Source organism: Saccopteryx leptura, chromosome 4 (genome assembly GCF_036850995.1).
Source record: "Saccopteryx leptura isolate mSacLep1 chromosome 4, mSacLep1_pri_phased_curated, whole genome shotgun sequence".
Classification (NCBI taxonomy): Eukaryota; Metazoa; Chordata; class Mammalia; order Chiroptera; family Emballonuridae; genus Saccopteryx; species Saccopteryx leptura.
This window is the reverse complement of record NC_089506.1, coordinates 683735-700310: the sequence shown is the minus strand read 5'-3', so window position 1 is coordinate 700310 and position 16576 is coordinate 683735. Positions and strand designations below refer to the sequence as shown.

Sequence of the window (16576 nt, the reverse complement as noted above, 5' to 3'; positions counted from 1 at the left end):
ACTGCTGCAGACCAGACGAAGAGGCAAAGAGCTCAAGGGAACTGCCCAGACGAGGGTTCCCTGGACGGCGGGCCTTCCAGTTTGAGAGCCCCCAGCTCCCTGCCCCCGAGGGGCTTGCTGTCCACGCCTTCCCCACACGCACGGACACACGAGAGCACTGCGGTCACCAAAAACAGTTGACCCAGAGCCCTGTATGTCCCAGCCCAGAGCAGATGTGTACACACGCCTGTCTCCACGTGCACTGTTTCTAACAGATGTGTGACAGGTCCCGGGCTCACAGCTGTCTCTCGGGAGACTGTTCTCCACGGCTCACGTCACGGCGCTCCTGTGGCAGACACGGGTCCTCTGTTTGGCTTCCTAGCACCTCGAGCCGTCCCTGCTGCTGCTGTTTAGGGGACTCCCCACTGTGCCCGTCTCAGGCCTCAACGGGAGGCAGGTCCCGCTGCAGAGGCCCTGAAGCTCAGGTGGGGCGGACGAGCGGAGGTCCTCCAGCGAGGCGTGTTCCCACAGAGCTGAGTGGTGGCCGCGGAGAAGGGTCCGGACCAGTGACGGCGGCACCTGCGTCGGGTTTGGGTGATGCTGTGGCTGCTGTGCAGATGCCACGTCCCCTGTACCCACGGTGCCACACACGGGCCTCTGCCGAGGGCCCTCTCGCCGTCCTGGCTCCGGCAGTCTGTGCCGCACACGGGCCTCTGCCGAGGGCCCTCTCGCCGTCCTCGCTCCGGCAGTCCATGCCGCACACGGGCCTCTGCCGAGGGCCCTCTCGCCGTCCTGGCTCCGGCAGCCTGTGCCGCACACGGGCCTCTGCCGAGGGCCCTCTCGTTGTCCTGGCTCCGGCAGTCGGTGCCACACACGGGCCTCTGCCGAGGGCCCTCTCGCCGTCCTGGCTCCGGCAGTCTGTGCTGACGCGTCCCCTGTGGCCCCGTCTCCCGCCTGGTTCTATCCTGCTGGGGACTCGCAGGGACAACCCAGGGCCCGCTCCCGGTTTCTCGTCTGCTCACCGACAGAGGCCACCTGGGTTTACAGAAGACCTGGCGGCTCACCTGGGACCCTGTCGGGACCCTGCGTGTGACAGAGCTGCTTCCCGCACACCAGGCGCTCAGTGGGACAGGTGAAGCCACATCCCAGATCCACAGTGAACGGTGTCCCCTCAGGCTCCCCTGGCTCGCTGACAGCTCCCTGGGTTTGTCTGGACTGGAAACACTGTCGACCCCAAGACCCCTTCAGTCCACACCACAGAAGTCGCCTTCCCCCCAGCACGGGGCCGGTGTGCTGCCTGCCCCGGCGGAGGGGGCGCCCACGGACCTCAGGCCCCGGCGGAGGGGGTGCCCACGGACCTCAGGCCCCAGCGGAGGGGGTGCCCACGGACCTCAGGCCCCAGCAGAGGGGGCGCCCACGGACCTCAGGCCCCGGCGGAGGGGGCGCCCACGGACCTCAGGCCCCAGCGGAGGGGGTGCCCACGGACCTCAGGCCCCAGCAGAGGGGGCGCCCACGGACCTCAGGCCCCGGCGGAGGGGGTGCCCACGGACCTCAGGCCCCGGCAGAGGGGGTGCCCACGGACCTCAGGCCCCAGCAGAGGGTGTGCCCACGGACCTCAGGCCCCGGCAGAGGGGGCGCCCACGGACCTCAGGCCCCGGCGGAGGGGGTGCCCACGGACCTCAGGCCCCGGCAGAGGGGGTGCCCACGGACCTCAGGCCCCAGCAGAGGGTGTGCCCACGGACCTCAGGCCCCGGCAGAGGGTGTGCCCACGGACCTCAGGCCCCAGCAGAGGGGGCGCCCACGGACCTCAGGCCCCGGCGGAGGGGGCGCCCACAGACCTCAGGCCCCAGCAGAGGGGGTGCCCACGGACCTCAGGCCCCAGCGGAGGGGGCGCCCACAGACCTCAGGCCCCGGCGGAGGGGGCGCCCACAGACCTCAGGCCCCGGCGGAGGGGGCGCCCACAGACCTCAGGCCCCAGCGGAGGGGGTGCCCACGGACCTCAGGCCCCAGCAGAGGGTGTGCCCACGGACCTCAGGCCCCGGCAGAGGGTGTGCCCACGGACCTCAGGCCCCAGCAGAGGGGGCGCCCACGGACCTCAGGCCCCGGCGGAGGGGGCGCCCACGGACCTCAGGTCAGCTCTCCTGAGGTTTACTTTTCAATTCAACTTGATAACGTCTTTCCTAACAGTTTACTTGTCCACAGAGCCGCAAACAGGCCGTTCCCAGCGAGCTGTATCTGGAGGGAGGCACTCGGGCGTGGAGGCCAGAGGTCATCAGCGCAGTGCCCTCTGGGCTGCTGTGTGCAGAGGCTCCCAGACCTTCTGTCCAGCACAGGGAGTCCCTCACCTCACGGCAGCTACTGGACGCTCGCGACAGCAGCCGAGGTGCCGAGACCTCGTCCTCGCCTCGAAGGACCCGCGTGAGGGACACGCGTTCTAACAGAATCCGGTTTTCTGAGGGATGCATTTGAAGGGAACGGATGTCATTCTAAAAGGCTCCTCCTTCTGCCGGCCGGGTGGCCTCACTGTTCACGCAGGCAGGAGCAGGGACTGGCCCCACTCTGAGGGAGGCGGCAAGACCGTGATCAGAAGGGACGGTGGGTATTGAGGGAAAGCTCCTTTTTTATCTTCCGCGTGATGGATGTCACACGTCAACCTCAACAGATACAAAAACATAAGATGGATGGCCAAAATCTGCTCTTGCTACAAACAACGCGTCTGCAAGCTGACGGAGTCGAAGGCAATGAATATAAATGAGAAAAGACAAATTTAAAAACGACAAAGTTTATATAAACGCCTGTGTATTTATGTGCATAGCACAAGGCAGTGTCGACCACGCGGACAGTTTATGTTATGAGAGAGGAGAGGAGGCGCAGCCCCCATGGACTCAGACGCGAGCTCGCAGGGGGACACGCGTCCACACGAGCCGGCACACGCCTGGTCACAGCAGAATGACTCTCCGCGGCTCCGCAGCACGGGACAGTGGTGTGTCCTCACCACAGAGCGTCAGGCGCACAGGCGACCACTTGGGTGAGCTGTGCACACACGGTGCCGAGGAGAGAAGCCGGCCACAGGGCCACAGGGTGTGACGGGCTCGTGTGCAACGCCGGGGCGGGCAGGTCCCGGAGCCAGGGGCCGCGTGGCACTGCCAGGGCTGGTGGTGGGGCCGGCAGGGACGGCGCCGGTGGGCCTCGGGATGTTTCCTGTGGGAAGAAAAGTTGTGACACTGGTCACCGTATGGGCTGTGGAGCTGTGAGGCCGCTCAAAGTCGAGTCACGTGCCAGGTGGGTGAACGGCATGGTGCCCACGTTGCATCCCAGTGACGCCGTCAGGAGCCAGAGAGGAAGGCGGGCCGTGCGGCTCCACACCCTCTGCAGATTCTGGTGGAGCGCCCGTTCCCACGCGGGTCTGGGAGGAATGCCCACAGGGGACTGAGGCCCGCTGCTGCTCCGGCTCACGGCCCTGGGCGCCCTGGGCTCAGGGAGAAGCAGCAGCCACGACGTGGCTTCCACGCACCTTCCTCATCTTCACCTGCTTCGTGCTGGCCGTGGTCCTGGGCAGGTGCGAGAATGAACTTCATGTCACCGGACAAGAAAGCCCTGAGTGGGCGGAGCCGAGCGCCGGGGTCCAGGCCCGGGAGGCGGCCGCGTACACGCACACGCACACGCACACGCGTGTCTGCCTGCAGTGACTGCTTTCTGCATGGGCTCTGAGGTGTGCGGTGACTTACAGCATGGTCCGGCACCGGAGCCGACAGCCGGTCCCGGGACCACTGGCTCCGAGGCCGGAGCCGCGGAGTATCTGTCACCAGAGGGCCTTGGGCTCCGTCTCCCGTCCCACACGGAGTCAGCCGGCGTCACGGTGTGCGGGGAGCGATGGCCAGTGACATGAGCAGGGCACGGAGTCTCGACTCGCTAACTGAACCCTCTCACCCTGCAGAGGCGTCTCGGCCGGGCCGAGTATCGACAGCGAATGCAGAACGTCCAGGCTGGCCCCGCAGAGCCTCAAGCCTGTGCATTCAGGACGAATGCTTTGCTTGCTGTCGTCCACTCTCACTGTGAACACCCCCACCCCGGGGAACACGGAACTCGCCCTGCTTCTCCAGGTCGTACACCTCGGCCTCTGCGGGGAGCTATGGCTCACCGTGCACATGAGTGGTGACAGAACACAGACCAAGGGTCCCCCAAGACTCCCCGAGACTGTTCCCCCCTAAAGGGAGAGGCTGGACGTCCAGAAGGGCAGAGGGTTTGAGGTCCGAGTGTCGGGTGTGTCCGTCCCTGCGGTGCGAAGCTGAAGTCGTGACGATTCCTGACGCACGCCTTCAAACACGGGAGCTGGCGAGGCTCGCGCTGTGAGAGCACTCTGCCCGTCACTGCTGAGGCCGGGGGTGCAGTGTGTGTATCGTGATTCCATCACAAGTGCGTGCAGACCGGTCAGACACCAGCCTGCTGCCGGCAGCCACAGGTCAGCGCTGGGCGCAGGGACTGCCCGTGCTGGATGCGGTCACAGAGCCGCTGCCCTTGTGCCTAAGACCCTCCCATGATTACTTACATTGCTGCCATCTGTGTCTGAGAGATTTTTATAAATCAAGTAAGTGGCTTTTCTCTTATAAAATTTTCTGACAGTTGTCAGCATACATTTAAAGGCTAGTGTCAGGACAACAGGATAGAGATACACAAGATGACAAAACCAGACCACCACACACAAGGATAAACTCAACGTGGGTGGAAGACTTAAATTTAAGACTCAAAACCTTAAAACGCCTTTGAAGAAAACATAGGCAGTAAAAGCTCTGACATTTCTTGTAGCAATATGTTTCCTGATGTATCTCCTCGGGCAAAAAGAAAAATAAACAAATGATAAATGAGACTATATCACACTAAAAAGCTTTTGCATAGCAAAGGAAACCATCAACAAAACTAAAAGACAAGGCCCTGGCCGGTTGGCTCAGTGGTAGAGCGTTGGCCTGGCGTGCAGAAGTCCCGGGTTCGATTCCCGGCCAGGGCACACAGGAGAAGCGCCCATCTGCTTCTCCACCCCTCCCCCTCTCCTTCTTCTCTGTCTCTCTCTTCCCCTCCCGCAGCTGAGACTCCATTGGAGCAAAGATGGCCTGGGCGCTGGGGATGGCTCCTCGGCCTCTGCCCCAGGCGCTAGAGTGGCTCTGGTTGCAATAGAGTGATGCCCCGGAGGGGCAGAGCATCGCCCCCTGGTGGGCGTGCCGGGTGGATCCCGGTCGGGCGCATGCGGGAGTTTGTCTGACTGTCCCCGTTTCTGGCTTCAGAAAAATACAGAAAAAAAAAAAGTTAAAAAAAAACCACACAAAAAAAAACAAACTAAAAGACAACTCACTGAATGAAAGAAGATATTTGCGAATGACACATCTGATAAAGCTTAATATTCAAAATATATAAAGAACTCATACAATTTAACAAATAAACAATCCAACTTAAAAAATGGGCACTTGACCAGGCAGTGGTGCAGCAGATAGAGCATCATCCTGGGACACTGAGGACCCAGGTTTGAAACCCCAAGGTCGCTGGCTTGAGTGTGGGATCATAGACATGGCCCCATGGTCGCTGGCTTGAGTGTGGGATCATAGACATGGCCCCAGGGTTGCTGGCTTGAGTGTGGGATCATAGACATGGCCCCAAGGTTGCTGGCTTGAGTGTGGGATCATAGACATGGCCCCAGGGTTGCTGGCTTGAGTGTGGGATCACAGACATGGCCACAGAGTTGCTGGCTTGAGTGTGGGATCATAGACATGGCCCCAGGGTTGCTGGCTTGAGCTTGAGGTCCCTGGCTTGGATGGAGCCCCCAGTCAAGGTTCATGAGAAAGTAATCAGTGAACAACTCAGGTGCCACAACTATGAGTTAAGTCGATGCTTCTCTTCTCTCTCCATTCCTGTCTGTCCCCCTCTCTTAAAAAAAAAAAAAGAAGGAACAAAGGACCTGAATAGACACTTTCCTAAAGACGATATAGACCATCAATAGACATATGAAAAGATGCTCAATGTCACTAATCAGAGAAATGCAAATTAAAATCACAGTGAGATATCATTTCACACCTGTCGGAATGGCTCTCAGTAATAAATCCACAAATCACAGGTGCTGGCGGGGGTGTGGAGAAAGGGTACCCCGGTGTGTTGTTTGTGGGAATGCAGACTGGTGCAGCCACTGTGGAGGACAGTATGGAGTTTCCCCAAAAACTTAAAAAGGAACTTGACTTTCGACCCAGCAATTCCACTTCTGGGAATATATCCAAAGAAATCCCAAATACTAATTCAAAAGAACATATGTACCCTTAAGTTCATCACAGCATTGTTTACAATCGCCAAGACCTGGAGACAGCCCCCGTGTCCGTCAGAGGTCAGAGGACGAGCGGGTAAAAGAGCTGGGCACTCACACAGCGGAACAGCACTGGGCTGTAGAGAAGCAGGGAACCTTTCCATTTGCAACAGGAGGGATGGATCTGGAGATCATTATGCCGAGTAAAATAAGTCAAGTCAGAGAAAGACAAGGACCATATGATCTCACTTATGTGTGGAAGCTAATGAACAAAATAAATAACAAAACTGAAACAGACTCGTAGACACAGAGAACAGACTGGTGGTTGCCAGGGGGCAGGGGGGTGGGGAAGTGGATGAAAAATGGATGATAAATGAGCAGTTACAAAATAACCATGGGGATGTGACGTCCAGCACAGGGACGTACTGACTGTGTGTGGTGTAAGGTGGGGACAGAAATGTCAGGGAAGACCATGTGAAATGGCTGTCTAACCACCACACTGCACACCTGAAAATAATACAGGCCCTGGCCAGTTGGCTCAGTGGATAGAGCATCAGCCTGGCATGGTTTTGTTTCTGGTCAGGGCACACAGGAGAAGCGTTCATCGCCCCCCTGCAGACCCCCTGCCCCATCTCTCTGTCTCTCTTCCCCTCCCAAAGTCTTGGCTCTAATGGTTCGAGCAAAGCTGGTCCCGGGCACTGAGGATGGCTCTATGGCCTCAGCCTCAGGCACTAAAATAGCTCGGTTGCCGAGCAACAAAGCAGTGCCCCAGATGGGCAGAGCATCGCCCCCTAGTGGGCTTGCCGGATGGATCCAGGTCAGGGTACAAGTGAGAGTCTGTCTCTGCCTCCCCTCCTCTCACTTAATAAAAATTAAACAAAAAAAAGAAAATACAAAATAATTTTGAATATAAACTGTAATTAAAATTAAAAAGCAGTTAAACATAAAAAATATTGAAAATACTGCTGTGAAAAGTGGATCATTTCAGACAATTAAGACCACATATATTTATAATAGGAATAAAAGAGGGACATTTTAAGAAAACAACAACAGAAAGAAGGGCGACTACCTAGAAAGAGGTGGAAACAGCCTCACGTCAGGAACGTGATGTCGCTGGTGACACACCCAGGCTGTCCACTAAGCCCTTTCACTACCTGATGAGCAATCAGCTGAAGAGGAGAGACATCACGAGGCAGAGCTCAGGAAATGAAGAGGAAAGATCACCACTAAAGGCAACGACTAGAAAACAGAACAGACACAGAGCCGACTCCGCACGCGGGTCCCCGCACGCTCCCGGTGGCACGCGGGCCCCAGCACGCTCCCGGTGGCACGCGGGTCCCAGCACGCTCCCGGTGGCACCCGGGTCCCCGCACGCTCCCGGTGGCACGCGGGCCCCCGCACGCTCCCGGTGGCACCCGGGCCCCCGCACGCTCCTGGTGGCACCCGGCCTGGCTCCTCTGGGGACGGCCCCACACCGACAGGCCACTCACTCCCGGAGAAGCCAGTCTGCAGCGTGTCTGAGAGCCGCATTCCTGAACTGACCCCTTCCAGAGCGGGTGGAGTGGCAATGGCCCCCGCGAGGGGCCGGTGTTTGGGGTGAGGCCACGCGGTCAGTCATTGCGAGTCACGGGCGGTTCTTCAGAGGGTGGGACAGTGTTCTGCGTGTGTCATGAGCAACAAGACAGTCTCAGCAGGACCCTCACGGCACGCAGTGGGACAGCTCCCCGAGGGGAGACCCGGGCACAGGGCCAGGACACCCCCACCTAGCCCTCGCCCCGCATCCAGACGGCGACTCCGATGAGAACACTGTCCGCCCCTCGGAGCCAGGAGGTTGGACTCCACAGAGCGGCACAGGCACAACCTCGACGCTAGAAACACCTCACCGAAGCCCGCAGAGAGAACTGCCTTGGGGTCCCCCCTCCACTGCAGCGACAGGTCTGGTGGCAGGGGAACCGTGACAAGACACCTGCAGGGAGCTCAGAGCCTGGGACTGAGACGGGCATGTTGGGGTGGGACGTGTGCAAGGAGGCGTCTGCCCCCAGACGAACGCCAAGTCCCAGGCACCAGGAGACTGAGCTGGCCCCACACACATCTTTAAATCTGACAGTCTTTCTATTGAATATTTAGACTATAAAAGTGGTTATTGTACCAGTGCCCTTAATAGACACTCATTTATTAAGTTGATAGCAATTACTCCTGACACGTGATTCATGAGAAGTTGGTTTTAGTCATTTGTTAAGTGTGTGTGTGGCACAGACGACATGCTGAGAAGACTCGGAGGCCAATAACAAGTCTGTCCCCTGGCCTGTGAACAGGCCCGGGGCAGCGAGCACCTGGCGAGGTGAGCACAGTGTCTCCAGGGGACACGGCAGAGGAGGGGGTGCAGGGGTGGGCTCTCCAGGAGACACGGCAGAGGAGGGGGTGCAGGGGTGCTCTCTAGGAGACGCGGCAGAGGAGGGGGTGCAGGGGTGGGCTCTCCAGGAGACACGGGGGGTGCAGGTGGATTGGTGGTGGGCTGGGACCTCGAGGACCAGCGGAGCAGGGCTGGTGCAGAGGTGAATGTGGGGACGTGTCACGCTCCTCCAGGATGCTCCTGCTGTCTCAGGGAGACATATTCACAGGCATGGGATTGACAGCCACCTTCGTTTCAAACTGCTGTCACTCACGTGACCGTCAGCCCCATAAAGTAGGTGTGGCTTTAACTCCCCTGAGTAAATAGGGAGGTTTTGTGATGCCATTTAACACAAAAATAACTAAAATTACATCAAAACCAATAAAGTTCTAAACCAATGCAGGATGTGCTAGGTTGCTCTCAGGCAAGGACAGTAAGTTCGCTGAGCCACTTCTGAGTGACACAGCTGGTTCTGTGACAGAAATGCCAACGTCAATCTCAGAGGGTGACTTGTTGTGGGAGCTCCGTGGACTTGGCAGGTTAGCAGAGGATTCTACATGTGGGAATTAGATGGTGCCCAGCGCTGGCTGGCTGGCTGGCTGGAGTGACAAATCATGGAATAAACAGAAAGATGGACCCATCTGCTGCTATCTCTGCAGATCCAGGAGAGGGGTGTAGCCTGTGGAGCTGTGGGTGCAGGAGGTGTCGGGGTGGGGGGCCAAACACAGAGGTCAGTTTCTTTCTCCCAATTTTCCAGGTTGAAGTGTGGTTCATGTCCTGGTGAGTGTGGTGGGTGTCCCGGTGTCAGGATCCACCTGTGGATGAGCTCCCACTGGTTTCCACGCCTGGACGGTGAAGGGCTAAGTCAATAGTCAGATCTGCCATGAGTGGCCTGGTCACTCCACCAGTCTGCTGGGTGCTGGAGGGAATTTTCACTCCAGGGTGCGACACGGTATTAGGAATGTGAATCTGAACACCCTCTACTGAGCATGGTCAGGACTGGCGCCGAGGACAGGAGCCTGGCTGTCCCTGAGACAGGAGGGACAAGCCACCTCTCACTCTAAAGAAGGAGGTCGTTTCAATACTGGAGTGGAGCTCACAGCAGGGACAGAATGTGTGAGCAAGTGTGTGGGTCAGCAGGACACAACGCTTACCAGCACCTGACCCTGCTCAGCTAATGGCTGACCGGTCTCTTTCTTCATAACGTCTACGATCGCGATGGTGGAATGCACCACAAACTTTCACAGTGAGAAGTGGTGTCACCCCAACTGGAGTCTGAAGGAGGCGTCAGCAGTGCAGGAGCCCCAGACCAGCGAGGCTCCAGGCGGCTCACAGTGCGGCCCTTGACTGGGGCGCCCCCACTTACAGACCCCGGCTTAGCTCCCCAGAGTCACTGCCCAGCACTTCACTGCCCCCACGCCCCTCCCTGAGGTCCTTCCCAAGTGCAGGGGCGTCTCCTGGGCAGGACTCAGCTCTGTGCCCATCCTCCCTGGCCAGCCTTCCCTGACCAGCTCCTGTGTGCAGGGCGGACAGGGTGGGTGACAGGGCGTCTGCCTCCCCCACGTCCATCGGGCACGCCCAGCAGTCGCTGTGGAATCTAACTGACCAGCTCCTGTGTGCAGGGCAGAGAGTGGGTGTGACAGGGCGTCTGCCTCCCCCACTCCCATCGGGCACGCCCAGCAGTCGCTGTGGAATCTAACTGAATTGTCATAAAAATATGGCTCACGTTTGCTGAACTCAAAATTTTGGTTCTGGTTGCAATTCAAAGTTATCTTTCCTCCTGCGAGCTGACGTTACAGCGTGACTGGGTGCACTGGAGAAGTCACAGCACGCCGGCTCACCGCCGTGAGCACCAGCACGGGAGGGGACCTGGTGTGGAGGGCCACCTCTCAGGTGCGCGTCAGGGCCGACAGCTCTGCAGCGTCAGCCAAGCTGCCACAGGCCGGCTCAGCGTGCCGCCGACCTCCACGCTGGATGGCTGACACCTCACACCTGGAAACCAACCGTCTCCCCACTCACCCCCAGACCTAGCCTGTGGGCTCAGCAGCACCAGCACCTGACTGCTGAGGGGACAAACCACATGCTCAGCAGCACGGGAAAGGCTGGCTTACCAATTACCGTGACCAGTGATGTGTCTTTGGACAGACACATAAAGCACATGTTACTGTATTTGTAGAATTAGTCTATTTCCTGCACTTACCTGGAAAAGAATTATTGCCTACAAGTGAACTTACAAAGTTATAGTAAAAAAAGTGCCCTAGTATGATTCTCACACACCCAGAAACACCTTTGCACGAATGCTCTCTCAGTCATGCACACACACACTTTCTCACACACACACTTTCTCACACACACTTGCACTCACTGTCTCTCTCACACACTCACAAACATGCTCCCGGTGGAAATGACAGGCCTGACCTGAGCGCACTCTGATGGACGCTGGCTGTGACAGCTGCTTTAAAATTAACATCTGACACAGAAACCCGGGTCTCCTTCCCGAGTCAACATGTCACCAGTAAATCATCAAAGGCCTGACGTTTCTCTAAAAGGACTTGCAAATCCATGGCCATAAAGTCTGGTAATTTCAACCCAGGAATTACGAGCTGAGCACGACGGGCCGCGGTGGACGCACGAGGGGGGGGCCACGGTGGACGCACGAGGGGGGGGCCGCGGTGGACGCGCGGGGGGGGGCCGGGGTGGACGCACGAGGGGGGGGCCGGGGTGGACGCGCGGGGGGGGGGCGTGGTGGACGCGCGAGGAGGGGGGGCCGGGGTGGACGCGCGAAGGGGGGTGGTCTGGGACAGGGGGCATCAGGGCCGGCACGGTGGGGTCTTACGTTTGCAGCCCGCCCAGCGGCCGCTGTCCCAGGGGCTTGGGCAAGGGCTCCGGCCGCACGGCCACCGTGGGGGACGTCCTGGGGCTGGAGTCGGACTCCCCGCTCTCCTCGTCGCCCATGGCTTTGATGTAGCTGCCGCTGCGCATCCTGCGACACGGGATCTCCTCGTCCTTGCCCACGGCCGGGTACCCCGCCCACTCGTCCTGAGGCACCTGGGGAGAACACACAGGTCACTGGGGTCCCCCACGGCCCGTTCCGCAGCAAGCGCGCCCCAGTCCTTGAAGACACAGCTCCTTATGGCCACTCATCCAGGTGCCCTCTGGGGCTCGGCCACTGAGACCCTAAAAGGACAGGGACATAGTTATTACTTTCCTCCCATTATAACAGCGACAGGGGAGCATTACGGAAAAAGTGAGAAAACGTTAGAAAACTGAAGAAAACCCTATAGTAGCACCTAAAAAACCAGACAAGGTTCAGATTTCCTGCCGGTACCGAAGGAAGGGACGCTTGGAGCATAAAGAACAAGAGACAGGAAGGAGGTGCCCGTGTGTGAGCACAGAGGTGAGACGGGGCTGTCACCACACGAAGTCCCTGCACCCGGAGGGGACATGCTGCACCCTGTCCCACCACACGCTGTGCGGTAGACTGAGCGCCATCTGCCTGGTCTGCGCCCAGCAGGGCCCCACACGGACTCCCGCTCATGACTTCTGTGTCCCGTTCCTTGTCTGGGTGCAGACTGAGCTGCAGAGACGACCTCATGTGGTCCGACCTCTGGGTCCTCGCCCGTCAGGCTGGGGACTTGAGCTCCTCGCTCCGCAACAGATAGACTTCCGGGGGCTTCCGCGCAGTGTCTGCAGGCCAGTGTGCACCTCTGTGCAGCCTGAGCCGCGTGGCCCTTCCATGGCGCCCAGTGGTGGACCCCAGGGGTCAGACAGACTTCCGGGGGCTTCCGCGCAGTGTCTGCAGGCCAGCGTGCACCTCTGTGCAGCCTGAGCCGTGTGGCCCTTCCACGGCACCCAGTGGTGGACCCCAGGGGTCAGACAGACTTCCGGGGGCTTCCGCGCAGTGTCTGCAGGCCAGCGTGCACCTCTGTGCAGCCTGAGCTGCGTGGTCCTTCCACGGTGCCCAGTGGTGGACCCCAGGGGTCAGAGCCACATCTTCCAAAGTGAGTGCAGAGAATTCGGAACTTTCCACAGCCAGTGACCACACAGTCCGTGCCTCAGGACCCGGCTTGGCATGCTCTGCCCAGTGCCGTGTGTGCCGGGACAGTGGTGACGCTCACATGCAGAGTCCCCAGTGGGTGTCTTCCAGATGCTGTCCTGAGAAGACCCCGCATCTCCCTGCCGACAGCCTGTCAGCCCCCTGGTGCAGCACTCCTAACGGGACCTCGTGCATTCGTTGCTGCAGGACACGGGACTGCCCTGGGTGGCAGGTCTGATGTCTCCCCGTTACTGCCTAGGACAGGCCCGAGGGGGCCGGCCGGGACTCTCACTTGGAATGGCCGGGCACCAGCACCCTGGTGACCCCAAGCCCCTCAGACCCTGTGGTGACTTAGGTGGGTCCCTCTGAGGCATGTGGGTGCTCCGAGCCGCTCAGGGGCATGGCGGGCATGTGGAAACCCCGCAGCAATGTGCAACCTCCTAGGTCCAGGCGCCTTGAGGAGAGCCCCAGGCTCTCGCGCCGCTGACTCGGAGCTGCCTGCAGGGACGCCGCCAGCCCAGACCGGGGCCTCCCCACAGCTCCGAGGCCGGGCGTGTGACTCCCAGTCAGCGTGTGGCTCCATGTGCATGTCCATGCGGTTGGCAGAGGATGTGCCTGTGCCCAAGTGCAATGCCAAGTGCAAGACAGAACCGTGCAGACAGCATCCAGATAAACACCCGGCGGGGGCAGAGGGGGGCTCTGCCCAGGAGAGGGAGCGACCTGCCCCATGGAACTGTGACCTCACAGAAGATGCCCCCACACGGAGGACTCCCGAGACTGGCATGAGTGACGGAGGAAGGACTTCCTGGGCGTTCAGCAGCTCTTGTCCTCGTGCCTTCTTGTCACATGGCGGTTTCCACGGTGAGGAACCTGCCAGGTGGAGAAGGCACAGGAAACCACACTCCCGCACCATTCATGCCGGGAAAACCTGGTCCAGTCTCTACGTCAACAGACCAGACTTCAGACTGTGCAGGCTCTCGGCTGGCGCTGTTGTCGTCTACGAGGTGTCCCGGACGACAGGGTGTGTGCCGGGGATGGCTGCGCCACTCATCAGGGCAAAAGGAGGAGACACTGATGCCATCCCGTAGGGACGGCCTGGAATGTGAATTGCCGCTGTGCAGCGGACACGCTCAGCCCGGAAAGCTCCAGGGGAGGATGCACGCAGCAGGACAGTTCCGCCAGGGGCAGCGGCGTCCAGAGGGCAGGCCCCGCGTCCTCAGCACTCTAACCACAGACACGCTGCACTGTCCACGCAGCAGGACAGTTCCGCCAGGGGCAGCGGCTTCCAGAGGGCAGGCCCCGTGTCCTCAGCACTCTGACCACAGACACGCTGCACTGTCCCCGTAGCAGGACAGTTCCGCCAGGGGCAGCGGCTTCCAGAGGGCAGACCCCGCGTCCTCAGCACTTTGACCACAGACACGCTGCACTGTCCACGCAGCAGGACAGTTCCGCCAGGGGCAGCGGCTTCCAGAGGGCAGGCCCCACGTCCTCAGCACTCTGACCACAGACACGCTGCACTGTCCCCGTAGCAGGACAGTTCTGCCAGGGGCAGCGGCTTCCAGAGGGCAGACCCCGCGTCCTCAGCACTTTGACCACAGACATGCTGCACTGTCCCCGTAGCAGGACAGTTCCGCCAGGGGCAGCGGCTTCCAGAGGGCAGACCCCGCGTCCTCAGCACTCTAACCACAGACACACTGCACTGTCGGCTTCCAGAGGGCAGACCCCGTGTCCTCAGCACTCTAACCACAGACATGCCGCACTGTCCACGCAGCAGGACAGTTCCGCCAGGGGCAGCGGCTTCCAGAGGGCAGGCCCCGCGTCCTCAGCACTCTAACCACAGACACGCTGCACTGTCCACGAAGCAGGACAGTTCTGTCAGGGGCAGCGGCTTCCAGAGGGCAGGCCCCGCGTCCTCAGCACTTTGACCACAGACACGCTGCACTGTCCCCGTAGCAGGACAGTTCCGCCAGGGGCAGCGGCTTCCCGAGGGCAGACCCCGCGTCCTCAGCACTCTAACCACAGACACGCTGCACTGTCGGCTTCCAGAGGGCAGGCCCCACGTCCTCAGCACTCTGACCACAGACACGCAGACTGTCCAGCAGCAGCTGGAGGGTGCTCACCGCAGGGAGAGAGGGCAGCGTGGGCATCGCAGGCCATTTTCTCTACACTCACACTTTCTAAACTTCCTACATGGACCAAGTGTTGCTACTGTAATAAAAAATAAACATTTCTTAAAAATTTTCTCGAAAGAGAGAGAAGGAGGAGAGGAATGAGAGTATTAACCTGCAGATGTGTCACTGTTATTGATTGATTACTACTTCTCACGTGTGTCCTGACGGGCTGGGGTGTGGGTGGATACGGAGGACGCTAGCTGAGCCAGTGACCTTGGACTCAAGCTGGTGACCTCAGGGTTTCACACCAGAGACTTCAAGTGTTCTGGGTCAGTGTTCTGTCCACTGTGCTGCACCAATCAGGCGTAAACATTTTTAATTTATAGAGAGTCAGTTCTCGGTGAGAATCATTTCAGAACAGGAGACTCATAACATACAGTGAGTCACAGTTTAACGAGAGCAAAAGAAGCAGGTGGGGCAGACAAGGGGTCAGCAGAGCTGTGGACAGGGAAGGTGCTCTGGGGCAGACTAGGGGTCAGCAGAGCTGTGGACGGGCAGGTGCTCTGGGGCAGACTAGGGGTCAGCAGAGCTGTGGACGGGCAGGTGCTCTGGGGCAGACTAGGGGTCAGCAGAGCTGTGGACGGGCAGGTGCTCTGGGCAGACTGGGGTCAGCAGAGCTGTGGACAGCGCAGGTGCTCTGGGGCAGACTGGGGTCAGCAGAGCTGTGGACAGCGCAGGTGCTCTGGGGCAGACTAGGGTCAGCAGAGCTGTGGACGGGCAGGTGCTCTGGGGCAGACTAGGGGTCAGCAGAGCTGTGGACAGGGCAGGTGCTCTGGGGCAGACTAGGGGTCAGCAGAGCTGTGGACAGGGCAGGTGCTCTGGGGCAGACTAGGGGTCAGCAGAGCTGTGAACAGGCAGGTGCTCTGGGGCAGACTAGGGGTCAGCAGAGCTGTGGACAGGGCAGTCGCTCTGGGGCAGACTAGGGGTCAGCAGAGCTGTGGACAGGGCAGGTGCTCTGGGGAAGACTAGGGGTCAGCAGAGCTGTGGACAGGGCAGGTGCTCTGGGGCAGACTAGGGGTCAGCAGAGCTGTGGACAGGGCAGGTGCTCTGGGGCAGACTAGGGGTCAGCAGAGCTGTGGACGGGCAGGTGCTCTGGGGCACACTAGGGGTCAGCAGAGCTGTGGACAGGGCAGTCGCTCTGGGGCACACTAGGGGTCAGCAGAGCTGTGGACAGGGCAGTCGCTCTGGGGCAGACTAGGGGTCAGCAGAGCTGTGGACAGGGCAGGTGCTCTGGGGCAGACTAGGGGTCAGCAGAGCTGTGGACAGGGCAGGTGCTCTGGGGCAGACTAGGGGTCAGCAGAGCTGTGGACAGGGCAGGTGCTCTGGGGAAGACTAGGGGTCAGCAGAGCTGTGGACGGGCAGGTGCTCTGGGGCACACTAGGGGTCAGCAGAGCTGTGAACAGGCAGGTGCTCTGGGGCAGACTAGGGGTCAGCAGAGCTGTGGACAGGGCAGGTGCTCTGGGGCAGACTAGGGGTCAGCAGAGCTGTGGACGGGCAGGTGCTCTGGGCAGACTGGGGTCAGCAGAGCTGTGGACGGGCAGGTGCTCTGGGGCAGACTAGGGTCAGCAGAGCTGTGGACGGGCAGGTGCTCTGGGCAGACTAGGGGTCAGCAGAGCTGTGGACAGGGCAGGTGCTCTGGGGCAGACGAGGGGTCAGCAGAGCTGTGGACAGGGCAGGTGCTCTGGGGCAGACTAGGGGTCAGCAGAGCTGTGGAC

The 16576-nt window shown here is 59.9% G+C and overlaps 1 protein-coding gene across 3 annotated transcripts in view; it reads right to left on the bottom strand.

Annotated features, from left to right (window-relative positions):
- The window catches only part of DLGAP2 (DLG associated protein 2), a 460914-nt gene that overhangs the window by 64414 nt on the left and 379924 nt on the right, over positions 1–16576 (bottom strand). For all 3 annotated transcript variants that reach the window (XM_066380042.1, XM_066380043.1, XM_066380044.1), the window contains one exon: positions 11491–11702. In XM_066380042.1, the coding sequence (XP_066236139.1) occupies positions 11491–11702 (212 nt within the window). The remainder of the gene's footprint in view (positions 1–11490; positions 11703–16576) is intronic.